The sequence below is a fragment of the Podarcis filfolensis genome, assembly GCF_964270895.1.
Source record: "Podarcis filfolensis genome assembly, chromosome: Z".
In the NCBI taxonomy this organism is placed as follows: Eukaryota; Metazoa; Chordata; class Lepidosauria; order Squamata; family Lacertidae; genus Podarcis; species Podarcis filfolensis.
This window is the reverse complement of record NC_139617.1, coordinates 26489787-26510558: the sequence shown is the minus strand read 5'-3', so window position 1 is coordinate 26510558 and position 20772 is coordinate 26489787. Positions and strand designations below refer to the sequence as shown.

The following is a 20772-nucleotide window of genomic DNA, read 5'->3' as shown; positions in this document are numbered from 1 at the left end:
TCAAAAAAAAAATAAAATTGATGTTATGAGCCATCAAACCTCGGAAATACACTTTCTCTGGAAGGTTTCCACAATTTTGGCTACTAGTGTATAGTTCAGATAATTGTTTATTGAGTGGTGGTGGTCCTGAGGAGTATTCAATCATATGAGCCCCGCAGCTGGAGCCAGAAGTGTTGCAGTACAGACATAAGCTTACTGCATTATCTGAGGTTTATGAGAAGTAGGTTTTAGTTTGTTGTCCTTTCCCAGGCAACCAAGGGGACAGCTTGATGTAGAATAGTGACGTTAAGATGGGGGATTCAATCCCATAATTAAAACCTCTTTGAATGCAGTGTAGGGCTGCAGCCTTTGTAGTCTGTCAGCGTTCTTGTATCCTTTAAATACATTTTTTCCCTGATGGGCAAAAATGAATTAAGAGAATACATATGTTACCACCTGTCTGTGCTTAAGGAACAAAAGATTTGGATAGAGGGATTATGCTATTTGCATTATTAACGTTAGACAATTTAACAAATCAAACAAAACTGTGTATCTTTTTTTTAAAAAATGGTTGTTTCGTGTCCATTAAAGTTGGTATGCAAATATTAGGAATATCTCTCAGGTTGTTGTTTTTTTTAATCTAGAATTCACATTGAGACATGAACCATGTTTGTTTAGTGCTAGCAGTTTCAAGCATGCAAATAAGTGTTAGGTAAAAATTTTGTGTGATGTCATCTTCAGTAGGAAATTATCAAATGCAAACTTGTGTGGTAGAGGTAATATTTTAGAGCTAGGAGAGTAAATTAAACAAGGAGGGGGAGAACCATGTACATCACATTGAACTCATTGGAGGAAAAGGTGGGATATAAATACAATAAATAAATATTTGCTCCTGGCTAGCCTTCTTCTGTACGCAATATGAGTCATGAATCGCCCCTTTTCTCAAGCCATTGCCTCATCTTTTAGACATGCACCGTTTTCAGTTCTCTTGGAATCATGTTTCTTCCTGATGCAAAAATTGGAGATAGGTGTGTAAGATAATTAGATTGAAGAAATAGATCCCTCCCTTATTTTAAGAAGTGCATTTTTTATTTTTTTTATTTTTTGCAAAATTCTTGAGGGTTATGGTGGTGGGAATAGGCATTTTGTGGCTCTAAATACAGTGGTACCTCGGCTTACATATGCTTCAGGTTACAGAGTCCACTAACCCAGAAATAGTACCTCGGGTTAAGAACTTTGCTTCAGGATGAGAACAGAAATCACGCAGTGGCAGCGTGGCAGCAGCGGAAGGCCCCTGAAGTGGTGCTTCAGGTTAAGAACAGTTTCAGGTTAAGATCAGACCTGTAGAACGAATTAAGTTCTTAACCCTAGGTACCACTGTACTAGTTAATGAGTACAAAACAAGCAAAACATACACACACACAAAATTCCAACCCCATAGGAATTCCTTTTCTATAGATTTCGTTGATGAATGCTGTCAATTTTTCCTGGGGTTAGTGATCTTTCTCCTAATAATATGATGATATGAGTAATTTAGGCCAAATTCTGTAGTAGCAAAAGCCTAGGTTTTTTTTATGAAGGAATAAGAATTATCTGGAATGAAATGTTTTTGAAGTTTGTGGTGCAGATAATTGATTAAAGTTCTGATCAACTTTATACTCTTTCTGTCTCAATGAGATTGCCAGTTCTCTGGCAGAATCCCACATCACTCCAATAACATTTGAGCGATGGAGTCCTGTGGGGCAGGCTGTTGCATAAGAGGTACCCATGTTCCATGTCTATAACCATTGCTGTCCCAGTATGGGTTGCCGGCACTACTTTTGGCAGTGCCTGACCATTCTCTTACAGCAGAGGTGGGAAACCTTTGATTCTTCATATGTTGTTAGACACCAACTCCCCTCAGTCCAGCCAGTATGGTCAATAGTTAGGGATGATGGGAGTTGCCATCCTGCAATATGTGTTTCCCCATCCATTTTTTGCATGATTCTGTCCTTCACACATTACTTCGGCAAGGTGGGATCCAAATATTGCTACTCAAGTAACATATGACTCTGGTCATAGTCTTCTGTTGTTGAATGAAATTCCAAACCTATAATTTAATGCATAGTTTTGGCCTGCGAAGAACTTATATTCACATTACAGTATTTCTTTTTCCTTGTGATTGGTTGCTTTTGAAACAGAAACTGGTTTCTCATAATTTGTGACTGAAAAATTCCTAATGATTTCACTGGACTCTGAGTGATTATGGGCTGCTTGAAAAAGTTTAAATCATCAGCATGTAAATCAAATGCCTTCTTCATAAAATGGTTTTTTAAATGTACTTTGTATCAGGATAAAACAGTGTTGTGAACAATGATTATCTGCCTTTATGCCTTAATTCTTCTAAGAACTGGAGCTCAAATTGTGCAATTGAAAAATTATTATTTTTCATCCTGTTAAAATCCTGTTGTGGTATATAATTACTGGGAAAGCATTTTTATTTTATTACACAGAAAGGTGTATTGATACTTGAGGTACAGTACTATGTGAACAGAATTCAAGTGCTTTGGGAACACTTGTTCTTTTTGAATTGCATTATCAGCCCCACCAGTCAGTCGTGACTCTGCTGAAAAACGGTGTTTAGGTAAGGATGCCCGGTTGCTAAGCAATGGACATTAGAGGCTTAAACGTTTAAAGCTGTAGTGCAAAGTTTCCCTCTTTGAGTGAGATATTTTCACGTTACAAATTGGAAGGGTTTTTTCTTCCTTAAACTGCTATTTAAATATGTATTTTATATAAGGAAGACTATAATAGCTCCAAAGTCATGAAATTTTGCATAATTGGAGATGATTTTATTTTTATTACTGTCTCTTACTATCTTTTAGTCTGTTACTTACAGATGGGGAAAAATTTACCCCCCAAGTAATAGTTTCCAAGTAATAGTTTTGGTGGTATTTAAAGGCATTTAAAAAATTCTGCTTACTTCAGTATTAGCAAGCAATATATAGCAGCAACAATTAAATATGGAGGGGAAACTAAAGGATTGCTTGGTAGCTCATGAAAGAGATATGCTACAGATAATGCAAAAGTTGATCACATCTATTTCACTTCACATTTTCAGTTGCAGAAGGTGATAATTTGATGGGTCAGCAAGAGGGAGCAGAGAATCTCTACTTGTCTTAGTCAAAAGATAAAATAAAAATAGCAGGGGATTGTTTTGTGCCTTGACAGGGCACGTGTTCCTGACCTCTTTCTTAGGACCTGGATAATGTGGTATGGTGAGCAAGGCCAGGTTTGCAAAAGAAAAGTAGACTTGGCTTGCCTGTGGCAGGGACTTCAGAGATGAATGAGAAATTGGGAAGTAGGGTTAGGGAAATAACTGGAAATCTCTATCCTTCCCCTGACCTGTCATTCAAAGATGTTGATCCCTTAGCTAGCAACTAAATTTTGTGTCAAGAAAACACATTGCAAAAAAACCTCAAAGCCCCAGGTCAGAATGGACTCCTGCTGAAAGAATATGTGGCTAGGAATATTCTCCATTGTTCAGTGAGGCCCAACTGGACCTACCTACAGTGTTCAAGACTTGTTCAGCCACAGGACTTCCTATTGGGTGCCCTGTTGGTCTCTCAAGCTCTAGCCTTTCCCTCCTTTGGCCAGAATGATGTCATGCAGTTGAACACTTGTCTGATAGCACTGTTGTTTGTTTGTTTTTAAACCAAACTCAAATACTATGTAAAAAATCATGATGTGGGGAAAACCTTGAAGCTAGTCATCACTTCTCATGATTCTTGTCACCCCATTGCTGTACTGCCTCAGCTCTTCCTTGCCTCCTGGAGGGGGCAGCAAACCACAAGAGCAGGCGCTGAAGAAAGCAGCCCACCCAGAAACTTAGCAATATAGATGTCACAAGCATCTTTTTTTAAGCACAGGAGGAGATGCCGGTCCAAGCTGGCTCTGGGCTTCTTTCTGGGAGCCCCCTTTCCCCTTCTTTTCTCCTTTTGGACTCTCTTTGCCAGCAGGACCTGCCTGAGGGCGCCTCCTGATACTCAAGCTCTTCTGGGGTCTTTGAAAAGCAGGAAGGTCTTTCTGCTTCACCTCCCCAAAGCCTGCCCCCCATGTTGCTGCCCAACCCTGCCTTTTGAAGAGCTGCTGCCCTCAGCCAGGGCGCGCTTGGAAACCACTGCTTGTCCTGTGGAAAAATACATTGGGGTTATTTACCTCTGAGTTTAAAAAAACAAAAATATACCTTGCCCTGTTGTTTAAGCCCCTTTCCTCCCTTCTTGCCTTCTGTGTCCGTGTGGGTGTTTATGTCTCACCCCCTTGTAATGTTCCCTATTTTCTCCTCCCTATCCTCGAACTCTCCCCAATTCTCCCCTCGCCCCTTTGCTTTCTCACACATTTGTTCCCCCAACCCTATACTTCCTTATGTGCTCCTTCCTTTTTCTTCCCTCCCACCCCCACTGGCAAAAAAGGAGGGAGAAATGTTTTTGTTTTTATTTTCTGGTGTTTACATAGTTCCAGCCTTATTTCAGACATTGTGATATCATGATGTTTAGCTTTTGATACATCACCATCTTGAATACCAGACATCACACAGCCCTACCATGAACTTCGCATCTCAACATCTGGGCAGGTCTGTTTGGGAATAGAAAGTTCTTCAGATTGTTCTGGCCAGAAATATCAACTGACCACTTACACGGAGCTTTTTCCCTGTTCACTTTCCATCACCATCTGTTTTGGTTTTATTTCTTCACCCTTCTTTTCATTTGGGCTCCCCCCACAGACATGAAATTAGTTTGAAGACCACAGGTTCCCTACCTCGATGAAAAGGGAAGGGAGAAAGAAGCTTGCTGAGCATTAGGTATGCCATATAGATAAAAACAGTATGGGAAGAAGGAGCAAGCAAGATGTAAACATAGCAATTACTGTACTTTTCTGTGTATAAGACTATGTTTTTTTACTCTAAAATAATGTTCAGAATCTGGGCTCATCCTATAAACTGATAGTATCTCCCCCCATTTTCTTAAATCAGAGCCCCCCCAAATAGGGGGTGTCTTGTACATGGGGGCGTCTTATAGATGGAAAAATATGGTACCATATTTTTTGCTCTATAAGACGCACCAGACCACAAGACGAACCTAGTTTTTGGAGGAGGAAAATAGGAAAGAAAATATTCTGAATCTCAGAAGCCAGAACAGCAAGAGGGATCGCTGTGCAGTGAAAGCAGTAATCCCTCTTGCTGTTCTGGCTTCTGGGATAGCTGCACAGCCTGCATTCACTCCATAAGACGCACACACATTTCCCCTTACTTTTTAGGAGGGAAAAAGTGAGTCTTATAGAGCAAAAAATACGGTACTTTATCTGTTCTATTCTGTAAGCAGATGTAGTACATTTGTAGCCTGCCATATAATGCTGCATTTCCAAAGCGAAAGGCGCCATGTTCATGCTGACTTGCCTATCAAACGATTCATTATAGCAAGCTCTAACTTAACACCTGCCAAAATGTCTTCTGCTTCCTTAACCAACTTTGCCCATCCTGTTTGATAATCTAATTGCCCCCTGCTCTTCAGCCCACCTTTCTCTGTAAATCCTTTGACTAGGAAGTCTCATCTGCAGCAGAAACACATGTAGGGTGCATTTGCTCACACTTCATTTCTCTGTCTTTTCCCCATTTGAAATTTAGGCAGTAGATTCACTGGGGAAGAGCCCCCCCCCCCTTGGGAGCTTATATTGTTCTGTAACATGTCATGTGCATTAGAATTACAGTATAGTTGAGTAGCATGGCTTGGAGAGCAAGGCTTCTAATATTTCAGGAACAATTGAGTCATGCATGCAGCATGGATGCTACTAGCCATGATAGCAGTGCTGTGCCATTGCAGTTGAAAGCTTCAATGCTTCTGAATACCAGTTGCTGGAAACTACAGGAGGGGAGAGGGTTATTGTGCTTGAATCCAGCTTGCAGGATTCCCACAAGCATCTGGATGGCCACTGTGAGAACAGGATGCTGGACTGGATGGGCAACTGGCTCTGGCCTGATGCAGCAGGCTCTTCTTATGTTCTTACACTTGTCTGTTAGTGCTTGGGGATATCATTATGCAAATAAGTATTAGGTAGGAATTTAGTGTGATGACAACTGTTCATGAAAGTAGTAGGAAATCAGCACAGGCAAACTTACTAGCCGCTCTGAGCCCGGCCTTGGCTGGGGAGGGCGGGGTATAAATAAAAATTATTATTATTATTATTATTATTAGTCAGAAATGTATTTTAAAGCTAGAATGATACACTCTTGGTTAGATCCTTCCTGCCCTCTCTCCACTGTCCCACACCAGCTACAGAATGCTCATTTTCTCACAACATTGAGACACGTATTGCCTTTTAGTTTAGACAAACTCTTTCTGTTCTCATGGAGAAATTGTGCGTTTTTTCCTGATGGCAGAGGAGAGCCATGGAAAAATTGGACAGAAGCAGGTGCTTACGACTTGGAGAAAGAGAATCTCTTCCTTCCACCATTCTTTTTCAGGAAGTTCAAAAAAGTTTCAGGGAGTTCAAAAAAGTTCTTGCAAAGCTCTTGAGGACTACTTAAAAACAAATAGTAATGGTAGGGGTAACCAACCTGATGCCCTCTAGATGTTTTAGACTCCAATTCCCATCACCTCCAGTCAGAGTCGGTAATAAAGGAGTTGTAGTTCACAACCTCTGAAGAGCATTGTGTTATCCCAGGCTTTTTAGTGGCCCCGAAGAATGTAGTAGTAATAGTAGTGGTAATAAATAGTAATAATAATAATAATAATAATAATAATAATAATAATAATAATAATAATAATATATTTTAAAATCCCATAGGAATCCCCTTTGGTATATGTTCCCTTGATGGTGTCAATTTTACCTGAGGTTTGAGGGATTCCCTACCACCACCAAATAATAGTATGATTATGATAGCTCATAATAATTTTGATGAAATTTTGTAAAGGCTGAAGCTTAGATTTGACAGAGACTTAACTGTCATCTGAAGTGGAATGCTTTTTTGAAGTTTGTGGTGCAAATAGTTAACTAAAGTTCCCAGATATTTTTTCAACTCTTGCATTTTAGAGAAAAACAACATGTCTGTTCCATGTGGGACAAGCTGGTCACATGAGTGATACCCATGCCGCATCCTTACAACCACTGTGCTAATACAGGTTGCTGACTGATGTGGATGATTTCCATGTGATTCCATCCTTTACATGATATTTGGAACCATGTGGGATCCAGGCATAGGGATCTGCCATGCCACATACTGTTGAATCTGGTGATGGGCTTCTATTGTTGTAGACGGTTGAGTAAAAATTCTAACTCTTTGATTTAATAAAAAAAAATGCCCCCAGAAGAACATTTGGGAGCAACAAATTGCATCTCAGAACTTATCATTAGAAAATTCCTATTGATTTTGTTATACAGTCAATATGTTAAATCATGCCGATAAAGCTGTCTTTTCTGTGCGGATCTAACTTCCCCCTATTTATTAAGATGTCGTAGCACTATAGCAACATTTTTAAAAAAACAATTCAAATAATTACTCCCTCATAATCACTGATTTAGAGGCAGTTGTGATTCTCACATCAAAGTGCTCCCCCCACCTGTCGCCTTTTAATGAAAAAATGACACAGCTGAATTTTCTTGTTAATAGTCTTTCAACCACAGTTGACAATCACTTAAAAAAAGAAGAAGCAAGATACTCCTGTGAGTCATGGAAGTGGGTGTGTTTCTGCAGAGAGCAGCTTTCGTAACACCAATCCACCAATCTGTCACCAGAGTCGGAAGAATAGAACACCCCTGCACACAGGCTCTGCTTTGGCAAAGAGCTATCTTCTTTACTACCAATGTGAGTTACAGCTAAGCTACTGCTTTCTTAGAGGCAAGTGAAAGTGAGTATGCTAGCAGTAACGGGTAACATGTGCTTGGAGATGAATTCCCCCCTGTAGTTTGCTTTTCAAATCTTGTTTTTGATGTGTGACAAATCTTAAGTGCCTGTTATTCATAATATTGTGGTTCAAAGGAGGTAGACTTCAGTAAGTAGTGTGTGTGTGTGTGTGAGAGAGAGAGAGGGGGGGGGGAGGGAGGGAGATTTTTCTGAATTGTTGCACCACGTTTGACGTCCTAAAATATGGAAACAAGTTGAAAGTGTGCATGTTTCAAAAATAAAATAAAATGTATGTGTGCATAAGATTAATGCTGGAAAAAGAGGATCTTTTGTTAAATTTTGAGTGTATAGAATCTAATACCCCACTTGGGGGACTGGCAAGTTAACACTTGGCAAGAGCAATTTGCATAAGAGAAAAGACAGGAGGAAAAAGAGTATTTTAACCCATCCTTGTTAAGTATTTACCCTTATACCCTTTCTCACAGTGTTATTAATTGTTTGTATTCTTGTTCATTGTTTACCTCAGAGATTTAATATTCTTTAAGGATAAAAGCTGGTTGGGGAAAGGGTTTGGGGGAGATATGGCTGACAGGGAAACGGATAAGTGCTCCCCTTCTTGAGATTGCTTTGCAGCAAGCAGCCTTCAGGCACCTTATACCCCTTATTTTAGATTAGGTCAATCTGCATCCGTATAGCTTATGGTTGTTTGTTGTTTAGTCGTGTCCGACTCTTCGTGACCCCCTGGACCAGAGCACGCCAGGCACTCCTGTCTTCCACTGCCTCCCGCAGTGTAAAGTTCACCAGTAAAGATAAAACATACTATATGATTACTTAACAAGGTATTGGATGGTACATGTTACAGGTGTTCAACAAACTTTCAAACTTTACATCACTGTGATACTTTACTAAAAACTAGAACAGTAAATTAGTGAGCCAGTGAGGTAACAACTTAATCGTTCTTCAAGATTATGTTTGTGCAAGCATCCTTTTTGTTGCTTTTCATTTCATTTCTGTTTGTCTCCTTCCACAGCTAAGAATTATGTGTTTAGGTTTTTAAATTATTTTAATAGTATGGGATTTGTTCAGTTATTGCTTTACATCCCTGCAGCACACACAAGTAATTTATTTTAGTCTACAAAACAAAGGTGGAGAAGCCTGATGGTGACTGTAAATATCAGGGGTTGTGTAGGGTCACACATCACCCTCTCCTCCACACCCAGTATAAATTGCAGGGGAAACAGGTCTGTAGTGACTGTAGGACTTGCACAAAATCAGTCCTAGACTGTAGGACTTGCACAAAATCAGCTTTAAGAAAAGGAATAGGTAATGATCAAGGAGGATAACAACTGGGATGAAGCACATCTTGAGTTGAATGAAGAAACACCAGGAGATACTTGCCCAATGAAGAAACACCAGGAGATACTTGCCCAAATTGTGTGAAAGTTACTCCTCTTTAAGGGATGCTCTGCGTGCTACCAGATCCCTGTAGCAAAATTCCCTTTTGATTTGTGCACACATGCTTGTTTTATGCTTCCTCTTGAACCATGTGCCCTTATTTCTCTACAAAGATATCTGGCTACACCACACTGCCTATTATAAGTTTGCCGATGTGGGAGAGGAAACGGCAAAGTAAATTTCCAGGGCAGAGAATTTCTGATTCTTAGTAAGTTATATGGTCATATGTGACCCTGATTTCTGCTAGGCTGAGATGGAAGGGACCCTCCATTGCTATTCAAGGGTTTCATGATATACAAAAAAGGTAGTTTGCTTGCTTACACAGAACTCTTCATGACCGTATGAATATATTTTACTCTAGCCGTACGTCTGCTCATCAGTTACTGATTATCATTAACCAGCATCCCCGCCCTTCTAGGTGGAGAGAAGTGACAATAAAGTCACTTCTCTCAACCAGTTTTTTCTCTATCTCTTCAGGGAGCTTCAGGTACTTCTGACTCAAGGTAAATGAGCCATGAGGATCAATGGTGTAGAGTCCTGTCCTCAGCTTTCTTTTTTCTGTTGTAGTGTCTTCATTGGTCACAAAGCTGTATCTTCTGTTCTGCCTAGAAGTGTGTCCTTGTGTAGCAGGTCTGGGTAATATAAAACGCTAAGTGTCCAAAGGTGGCAGGGGCTTCACATCACTCAGGCTGAGGATATCAGCAGACATCAATACATAAAAACATACATTTGATGGGCACCTTCATGAAGGCTGACCCAGAAGTAAACATCTTCTATGATGCTTTTTAAATACTTCTGAGATTTGTCACAAACTTAAGTAGCGTTCAAAAATTTCATGGTAACTGACAGGATTCAGTTACAGTGAAAATAAACATTTCGTTTTATTTTAGCTGAAACAATCCATTTGGTGAACCTCAGCATTTTAAAATTTATATTTGTAGAAGCATATGCACCCTCATCTTTTGGAAGGCAGCTCAAAGTCATAAAATAAATAAAATATTTACACTTCTATAAGTTACATCAATCTGTCCAGTTTCTTGAGTATGATTTCTCAAATGGCCTTGAAGTGAAATGTGAACCACAAATGAGCCCAAGGTACTTAGATAATACCAAATGCAGAAATCGGGGGGGGGGGGGGAGGGATTCCAGAAGCCCCACTGAACATCTGGAGGGCCACAAGTTCCACACCGCTGCCTTAGGCCATAGGATTTGCAGAATAAATAATTTTACAGCAGAGTTGTCTGTGTCTTCCTTTTTGGAAGGAAACTTTCTGGAACACAGTCATACTTGGAGCAGGGTAGTTGTTGCATATGATGACGTCTGCTTTCAGTAATGTGAAGGTTACATCCATTCACAGAACACTGTGCACAGTGACCTTTTCCGCTGCTATTATCACACTTCTCCAATTGCTATTCTAATAGCTAGTACACTTGGGTGCGGGCCTTCGTACAGCCAGAGGTGTGTGGAATACTGCATGATTTGTGTCTAGGAGGTGGAAATGAGAAGAGTCCCATAGTAACTTGACTGCAAGTGGAAGTTTGTTTGGTCAGCTTAGAATCTCCCCTTATTTGCATTGCTAGCCTCAATTGCTAAGGAAGGGATTCACTTATTCAATAATTTAGCATTTCACATGCTGTTTCAGAAAACAAGGGCAACAGGATACTTTTAAAATTAGAACAAACAGGCTATATTGTAAGGGTGGTGGGCCCATTTTGAAGGCCTGCCTTGGGACCTGATCTTTTCTTGAATGTTCTGCTAGTGGGAAAATGCAGATGATCCTGTCAAAGCTCCTGTCTAGCTATAAGATGGTGAAATGAAATGGGTAGCTGACACAATCACTCCTGAGCCTCCTCTCTGGCTTAGTGGTGCCCATGTGGTTCCTTAAAATTTTGGGCAGCTTTGGGCTATGAAGCAAACTACCTGAAGGCTAGAGCTCAAGTGATACAATTCTTTATTGAAAGCTGACTGAACCCTGGCTAGTATGCATAAACATGCCTACCATGTTCCAGTGTGGGCTACGAGGAAGGCACATTTTGCATTGCATCCTCGAGTGGTCAGCTGACAGTTATTTTGAATGGTCCAGAGGTTATTGACTCCCACTGTAGAGGAGGAATCTGGAGCATTTGAGGACCTGCTGCGACCAACTAGTTATACATGTTGAGGATAAATTGGCTCAAATTCAGAGTGTTGTTGATGTTTATTAAATGTCTATACTGCCCTTCATCTGAGGATCACAGGGTGGCTTGCAATATAATGCATGGAGTACCATTGAGTCTGCAGTTCCAGTTCCAGATGAAGGTACCCAATGCCACAGTCAGTGATGTGTTGTGGGATCAGTTTGAACTTATGCAGTCAGCAGATGTGGACAAGGTGCTAGCAGTTGCACGTCTGACCATTTGCTCTCTTGACCTCAGTTCCAGCTGGCTTATTCAACCTATCAGAGTTACTTTGACTAGAGCATGCTGCCTTGAAATAGGTGGTGTGTCCACTTCTAAAGAAACTTACCGTGAATCTCTTGGATTGGAATTGATCCAACTGAACTATTGATCCTCATCTCTGACCTTTACAGGGAAAGGGACAAGGGGAGTGTTACCTTGCTCCTGCCTCTTGATCTCTTTGTGACTTTTGATACCATTGACCTGTTAGCTCTGCTTAGGACTACATATTCAGAACCATCAGTTTTGGTAGGTTTCACAAATAGAGCAGCTGTGATAGATCAAAATGAATGACACTTCCGTGCCTGTATCTTTAATGTGGAAGATTCTTGAATCCTTGTACATACTGCTTCTTTAGATAAGGCTGTTGAAAACCTTGGTATTATCAGCAGAGTAGTGGAAAAACAGCAACTATTGTGCCAAAAAAGTTCTGGCAAACCAATGCTGGAAATGTGTCACGGTGCCTTGCATGAGGAACTACTGATAAAGCAGAGTCCCAGTTCCCCTCCCTCCCAGATAGTTTGTGATAGTAACTCTAGATTTTATGCATAAAGGTCCACCCCCGTGGATCCATTGCTGAAAAAGCTAAAAGCTTCAGTCAGTACTCCGTTTGGGGAGAGAGAGGAGATTGCTTGTTTTCTTCGTTCTTCCGTGTTGCCTGCTATCTGCCTGGCTTTGCTTAAGCTACTACGAAGCCTATCCGACTACCCTAAAACTGGTGACTGAAATTTTATTGACTCAATATGCTAAAAAATGTTTCATGGCTGGGTGGGCTACAGTTATACTATTTACCTTGATTACTTTGGCAGTTTTGTTAGATATTGGACCTGGAAAGGGGACCAGTTATCTTGTGATTTTATAAGCTATGTGACTTCATTGCTCAGTTCAGTCTTTTTACATTATATTTTAGGTATTGGCACTTTGCTTTTTTATTGACTATGGCATAGTCATGATTTATTTTAGTTATTGAGAGTGAATTTTCGTTTAATTATTATTTGGTGGTATTTTGAAAGATAATTTTAGTATGTATTATTATATCCTATATGGATTATTGAATATTCCTTTTTTATATAAGTTGTTCATTTTAAAGTCAATTTTACATATAACTTAATTGCATTAGATCAGATTATTATGATTGTGATCTTTTGTATATTTTGTATTTGTATAATTTGTTGTTTCTACAGCTTATAAATTGCTGGAAGTAGTCACTAGGCGTATGGGGGCAAGGTGCCATGTACTCTGATTACATTGAATTCAATTGGACTTGCTGCTTTGTAGGGATGTATAGGATTGTGTGTCAGTCATTTTAAGGCATGACTAACCCTAATACTAAGGGGGGGGGAGAAGTAGCAGGTATGGTGGCAGCATATTTGGCTACCCCTCAGCAGCTATTTCCCAGATAGTCCTGTGTTCCCTTAAACAGCTGTTGCAATTATCTTTCTCACTTCTTAGTCTGCTGCTAAAACAGACAAATTGTGGTGCAGGGCTAAAAAAACAGTGTCTACCAATACATGTCATGATATAACATTGGCCATTCAAAGCACCTTACCTTTCCCCTTTTATGGTTGTTTTGCCAAATATCTGCTTCCACATATAATGGATGTGAAGTGGCCATTGAAAAGAAGTTTTTCAAAAGATTAATGTCAGTTTTGAAGAGGTTCCACAAGTACAGTTATTTTTCCAGTTATGTTTCTCTGGCAAGGAAAGTGAGGAAAGGTACCATTATGTTTTGTTTGCCCTTGTACTGATATTCAGTAGTATGTACAGTAAATAATATGCTTTTAATATAGGGAGATACATTTGCATTAGCAGAATTCATTCTTACCACGCTTCCTCTTGACTCCAGTGACTTGCTTTGATTTTGCAGAGTGTGCCTTCTTTTTCTCTATTGGAGGAAGAATGAATAAAGATTTATACTTTGAAATGAAACAGTTATTTGATTTGGCTTTTTAACAGTGTGGATGAACAGTTCATTTTTAAAAAAGAATAATGAACAGCTGAGTAAATATAAAATATACAAATGTTCTGAGTTCCTAAATAGGTCTTTGTTTCTTAATACCTCAGAGCATACAGGAAAGAAAATAATACAAAAAGGGTTGGGAGAAGTACTCTGGAAATACATCTGGAATTTCTTGCATGAGGCCCTTCTCATGCATTTCAGTCATCAGCCATAGAATCCGGAATGCTTTATTCACATACAGATCACTGCATAGCTTTTGGGGCCAACCTTCAGATTCCGTTTTTGAACAGAGATGCTGCACACTATTGTGCAGCATTAGCCATGCTCAGGTACCATGATAAGCCATAGTTCCTACAGTGTCAAGGATGGGGAACCTCTGGCCCTGCAGCAGTTGTTGTACTTCAGTTCTCATCATCACCAGCCAGCATGGCTAAATAAACGGTCAGGGCTAATGAGAGTGGGAGTCCAACAGTGTCTGAATGACCACAAGTTCTCCATCCCTGCATTATGTGAACAAATCATTTTAAGCTGTGGGCTGTTACACTCCATCTTTTCTTTTTCACCCACAAGGAGAAAAGCAGAAGCGCACCCCCTTCTCCTTTTAAACTAATTACATGGTTTCGAAAGATGTCCTAACTGGTTTGCCTTAATTATGGTTAGTGAGAACAAGCCAGGACCAATCTGTGGTTTCAGATCCCTGCTTGTTCTGAATTTGAATTTAAACAAACAATGCATAGTTATTACCAATCCCCTTTTAAAGCCGGCCATCATCACATCCTGTGGTAACAAATTACATAGTTAAATGATGTGTTGCCTGTCTTGAATCTCTCGCCATTCAGTTTCATTAAATGATTCCAGGTTCTAGTACTATGAGTGAGGGGAAACCCTCTGTCTCTTTTCTCCATTCCATGCATAGTTTTATAAAGTTATATCTTGTTCTCCACTATTCACTTTTTTCTAAACTAAAAAGTCTACAATGTTGTAACCTTTCACCTTAGTGGAGTTGCTCATTTTGGTTGTCCTTTTCTGCTCCTTTTCCAACTACACAGTATCTTTTCTGAGGTGTGGTGACCAGAAATGTGCATGGTATTGTGGTTGGTCTGGGGTAGTAGGATTATTCAGTGCACCCCATATTCTCTTTAGGCATTCTTTCAGTGTGTGAAGGTGAACTTTCTTTGTTTTCCCTGGTTTGTGAGTACAGTTTCTTATTCACAACAGCCACTGTGACAAGCAGCTATCTGACAGGGCATTAACTTGAAACAGTGAATTTGCTGTGTGGGTGGTGTTGGTATAATTGCCATCACTGGCCCAGTTCATATGCCACATTAAACCATATTTAAGACTATAAACTGTTTAATATGAATGAGCAGCATGCTGCTCAGAATTACAGAATCATAGGATTGTGGAGTTGGAAGGAACTCTGAGGGTCATCTAGTCCAACCCCCTGCAATGCAGGAATCTAAGTGTGCTCCCACTGTGCTCCTCTGCAGATGAAACAAGCCAGAGTCTTGTCATGTTTGTGTTTCTTTCCCTGAAACAAAATATGAGTGTTAACCAATGTTAGTTTTAAGTTAAAGTTTAATGTGATGTGCAAACCACGCCTCTGTATTAAATGCATTTATTTTGGAGAGTGAGGGTAAGGGAATTCAATTTACTTGGAAGTAATACAAACTCTATTGTATTCAAATTATCTAAAAATGTGTTTTGTAAGATTCATAATTATTTTGCACTAGTCAGTAAAATCTAATTATGCATGTTGTGTATTTTCATAATGCAGGGACATATTACTGGCTTGGGGTATATCACAGATCAAACCCAGCCTAGTGATGTCAACAAGATGCAGTGGCGTACAACTTCTGGGCTACTTTGGCCATAAGAGAAATCTGGCCGGAAGGTGAACGTGATGACGGCCTGGTCTATGGTGGAAAGGCTGAAAATGGAGAAGAGCCGCTCCCAAGAAGAGAGGACTAAAGAGCAAGATGGTGGGGATCGTAGCACCGAATCTGAGGAATGGACAAGCTCTGAGAGTGAACCTGAGCAGCCTGGCTTCAGGAATAGCTGCAGCAAGGCACAGTTGAGGGATAAAGAGATTTCCCACAAACCACATCGACAACTTTGCCGCTCTCCTTGCTTGGATCGTCCGAGTTTTTCACAGAGTAGCCTCCTTCAGGATTTGAAACCGGAAGAGAATAAAGCAAACTTGAGTCAAGAATATCAATCTAAACTTGATTTTGCTTTGAAACTGGGGTATCCTGGAGATCAGATTCAAGCTGTGTTGAACAAGCTGGGGGCAGATGCTCTTACCAATGACATTTTGGCTGAGCTTGTGAGACTTGGAAACAAGGTTGAGAATGAAGGACAAGCAAGTAGTGGAAATGCCACTGGTCCTGCAGGTACAAAGGAGGTTGCTAGTCCTGAGCTGTCTCTGGAAGATGAGGTGGTAGACAGCTCTGACAACTTGAGGCCAATCGTTATTGATGGAAGTAATGTGGCAATGAGGTACTTTAGTAGTAATAAAATACTTCTAAGAAATGCACTAATTATGCTGCATATGTATTTGTTTGTTTTATTTCATATACACACTCTGCTTTTCTGTTATTAAAAACAACATCCAATTAAAAATGATAGCATAATAGATTTTAAAAGGCAGCATCTGTAACTCAACTGAGATAGCCCTTTTAATCAACCATGGGAGCTCAAAGACCTGTTGAAGAAGATGAGCCTTAAGTCTACACACTTGTATTTAAAAACTAAAAATTGAGCTGTTTAATAGATTTTTAGGGCTATAGTCCTGTATATGTTTCTCTGAGAGAATTCAGTGGGGCTCCATCTGAGTAGACATGCATAGGACTGTACTGTTCATCTTGTACAGTGTATCACAGAATAGAAAATCTTTCCTTTTACTTGAGTAATTAAAGTCCAATGGAATTTAAAGGCCTATTCTTATACGTAAGAATGGAATCACTTTAGTAAATTCTCAAGGCATTATTCACTCTCTGAAATAAATGTCTGAAAAGCAGTTTAAAATTTACAGACAATTTGTTGAGCGCAAGAGTTGTAGCAGGGGTGGTTACAACCCATTGAAATAAAATTGTGTCTTTCTAAAGTGGGTACTAAACTTCCAGAAAAGGTTTCTTTCCCTCTATAAGTCTGCTTAATGCTATTTGCTAAACTACATTTTAGTCCCATCCATATTCCAAAGAGCTCAGGGTGGTGTACATAGTCTGATGTGAGGTAGGTTAACCTGAGAGACAGTGAATGGCTTTAACTGAGATTTTCCTAGTCTTAGTCCAACACTCTGCCCCACTACATAACACTAGTCTCTCTGGCTTTATGTATTTTAGAAAAAACAAATCTCATTGCAGTACTTATGACCAGTACTTGCTAAACTAACTTGTTCTGTTTTTCAGTCATGGCAATAAAGAAGCATTTTCCTGTCGGGGGATTCAGTTAGCTGTCGACTGGTTTCTGGAGAAAGGTCATAAAGATATTACAGTGTTTGTGCCTACATGGAGGAAAGAGCAATCTCGACCAGATGCACCAATTACAGGTGGCAAATCAAACATACATTTGTTTTCTTCAATTGCCATTACTAGGACGAGGATAATTACTGTGCTAGACACTGGCTTTTATTGGAATGGGGCCAAGGACCTGAATCAGAGCATTTTCTGTATGCACATGCATGGTAGTTGCTCATATTCTAAGCCGCTAGATTGTTATTTTTTCTTAATTTTTTTACACTTCATACTTTAAATCCGTGCTGCACATAAGCCTGCAATAGTTACTAGCCTGCAGAAGTGTTAACAATCCTTCTGAGGGATGACAAAGGAGCAAAAGTCTATGGCATTTCTGTGCTGGGAGTAGAGGAGTAGCCTACTTAGTTTCTGTTCTGGGCATGGATGGGAGGGCTTGAGTGCTCCATTCCTCCTCTGCAATTCCACTTCACCTGCATGCATTTTCCCCTCACCTGTGTCTGCAAGGTCTTTCCATACAAGGCAGCGTTACAGTTTTTTGTTGCATAGACTGAACCATAATATAAAATGTCATGGTGTATAAACTGAAGCAAGCTTAACTGTGAGATTATTCCCCAAAGGGAGACTCTTCAGCCTTGTGCCCTAAGGTGCTGCTGGAGTAAAACTCCCATAATGTCCAGCCATCTCAACCAATGACTAGGAATGATGTGAGTTGCAGTCCAAAAATATCTGGGCACCCAAGATTGAAGTCCACTGTTACAAAGCAAAGCACTGGCACACCAACTTTTATGCTCTTGGGGAGTGTGCAAACACTTCTTGTACAATTCTTGAAGAATATCTCAGATACTGAGATAAACATAGAGAGCAAGCATATTTCTATATAAGGGACTTTGCTATTAACAGTTTCTTATATAACCCTCGTTTTTCAGATCAAGATATTTTACACAAACTGGAAAAGGAAAAAATTCTTGTTTTCACCCCATCTCGAAGAGTTCAAGGGAGACGAGTTGTCTGTTACGATGACCGTTTCATAGTGAAACTGGCGTGTGAGTCTGATGGCATCATTGTGTCAAATGACAATTACCGTGACCTTCAAAATGAAAAGCCAGAATGGAAGAAATTTGTAGAGGAACGGCTCCTGATGTATTCTTTTGTGAATGATAAGTAGGTTTCTTTATTTACAAGTAGAATAGTAATGCTTAATGTTTATCTGGTGAGATTTGAGTATTTGACTTTGTCTACATTCTCATACATCGTTAAACAGAAGCTGCCTGGTAGGGCAATGTAAGACCATTAGTGACTCCCTTTTGTTATTCTCTTTTAAACTAGAATGCCACACACCTATTTCATTTTTCTGCACAGAGAAGGGACTCCAGTCCCCTATTGATTTCGATTGGCCTTTCTCCACTGGTTCCTACTCTACAGTTTCCTTTTTGAGATGGGGTGGGGGGAGCTGATAGAGATTAGCTTGCCTTCAGGCACCTGCCAAGCTCATAGCTATGACCAGGTTCAGACTGGGTATTTCCCAGCCCATTCCTAACCATTGTATTGTTACCAGTCTACCGTGTCAGGTAAATTTAATACTAGCAGGTGAAACTGGTCTCTTGGTTTTTCCAGGTTTATGCCACCAGACGACCCATTAGGACGCCATGGCCCCAGCCTTGAAAATTTCTTAAGGAAAAGGCCTGTTGTTCCTGAACACAAAAAGCAACCTTGTCCTTACGGTGAGTGTGTCACACTTGACTATTTCGGGAGTCAGAATAATAAAATTAGTAACCTTGATAAAAAGCAAAAAATCATAGTGGGTCGTCTGAGGTGTTTTCTGTATTGGAAACCATGTAAGAAGCCTGAGTAGGACAGAAAGGCGTAGCATGCTTCTAGAAGTGTGGGGAAATCAGATTTTGTTTGGGTCTGCTGAGTGCACTGCTGAGTTTTTTTTTTTTAAAAAAGCTTTCATGGTTAAACCAAAGACATGGTATTAAGTAGGTAACTGGCTCTTGCTTGCTTGATCTTGGCATTGCGTACGTGTGGCTGGGAGCAGGGTGGGGAGGAAAGAGGAGGACTCAGAGAGGGACTGCAGTTTGGGCAAAGAGTTAAATTTCCTCTTACCTCTATGCCACATGTGACCCAGAACCATCCTTCCCTTCTCTTGCACTTTCAGAAACTAAGAATGGAAGGGCCAATCATGTGTTTAATGTCACATCTTGGCTCTGTTATTTAGAGCAGTGGTTCCCAATCCGTAGACCACAATCACATAATGAAAACTACCATAGATGTATCAACATTTTCAAAAGTAGGGGGCCTGTGGCTTGGCTTTTGCAGTACTTAGCTAATTGTGAACCACTGATTTAGAGGGATGTTTACATGCATTAGCATTTCTGGGGAAAGTCTGGAAGAAAATACAGCTGGAACTTAATTCGGTGTTTGGAAATATTTTCAAAGCTCTCCTGTGCTCAAAAAGTCATTTAACTAATCGAGTATTAAGGCCACAGAGAGTCAATTAACAGCTGTAAACCACCCTTGATCTTTTTTTTTATTGAAGGGCAGTATTCGTTAAATAAAGTTTTAAAACCCAGTTAGATATTTGACAATTAAACCTCTCCCTCCCCTTGTTCATTTTCAAGCTCCCAGCACATCCACAGTCAGCAGATCCATTCTGTTAAATTCCTAATGAGTAACACTATGTGGTCTTGGCTGAGAGACTTTTACTGCACAGTCTACACAGTCTAATGTGCATGTCTACTCAAAAGCAAGTCCCACTGAGTTCAATGGCAATTACTCCCTGTTGTGCATAGACCTGTAGCCTAAGGGAGTTACATATTCACACTTGCATTTCACTTTCATAACACCTTTGTGTCAAAAGTTAAGCAGAGAAATGGTGACCTAAAGGCACATCATGTGCACGTTTTAAAATATGATAATGCATGAAGCTGACTGTTTAAAAATAAAATCAGGGATCATGTGGTAGATCTTGGAGAGTTGCTGCCAATCATAGCAGACAGTGTTAGGCTTGATAGATTAATGGCCCTAATCTGTATATGGTGATTCCCTGTGCTTCTATGAGTGGGAATTTAAACCTGAGTCTTTATTAGACTCACACCAGTACCTGCTCTTGCTACCTTCAGGGAGGTTTATATCACTTAAGTAAGATAAATAGATACAGTGACTGGATTGTAGAACATATATAGCACATATTTGGGTCTGCTAACAAAGGAAATGTGATGGCTGTTAATAGTTCATTCTAGCATTGACTGTTACAATGCATTTAAAGGACCTTGGGTTGTATCCATCTATGTCATGTTCCAAATTGACTCATTGAAATCAGTGAACAAGTTAAGAATTGTATCCAGCTAAGTTTTATTCATAGTAGATGCACTGAAATTAATGGACCCAAATTAATCATTTTCATTAATTACAATGGCTTACTTTGACCAGGGCTAGGTAGCATTGGCTATAACCCTTACTCATTACCAACTTGAGTCCATTGAGTTCAGTGTGTCTAGTCCAGGCATTCCCAAACTCGGCCTTCCAGCTGTTTTGGGACTATAATTCCCATTATCCCTGACCACTGGTCCTGTTATCTAGGAATCA

General features: G+C 40.0%; 1 protein-coding gene across 6 annotated transcripts in view; it reads left to right on the top strand.

Annotated features, from left to right (window-relative positions):
- Positions 1–20772, top strand: part of ZC3H12B (zinc finger CCCH-type containing 12B) — a 37041-nt gene that overhangs the window by 8030 nt on the left and 8239 nt on the right. For 4 of the 6 annotated variants that reach the window (XM_083595883.1, XM_083595884.1, XM_083595885.1 and 1 more), the window contains 4 exons: positions 15486–16207; positions 17119–17258; positions 18111–18345; positions 18799–18905. In XM_083595883.1, the coding sequence (XP_083452009.1) occupies positions 15612–16207; positions 17119–17258; positions 18111–18345; positions 18799–18905 (1078 nt within the window). In that variant the 5' untranslated portion in view covers positions 15486–15611. Of the gene's footprint in view, positions 1–7744; positions 7863–12257; positions 12467–15485; positions 16208–17118; positions 17259–18110; positions 18346–18798; positions 18906–20772 lie in introns of those variants that run through there. The other 2 variants (XM_083595887.1, XM_083595888.1) reach the window with 2 other exon arrangements.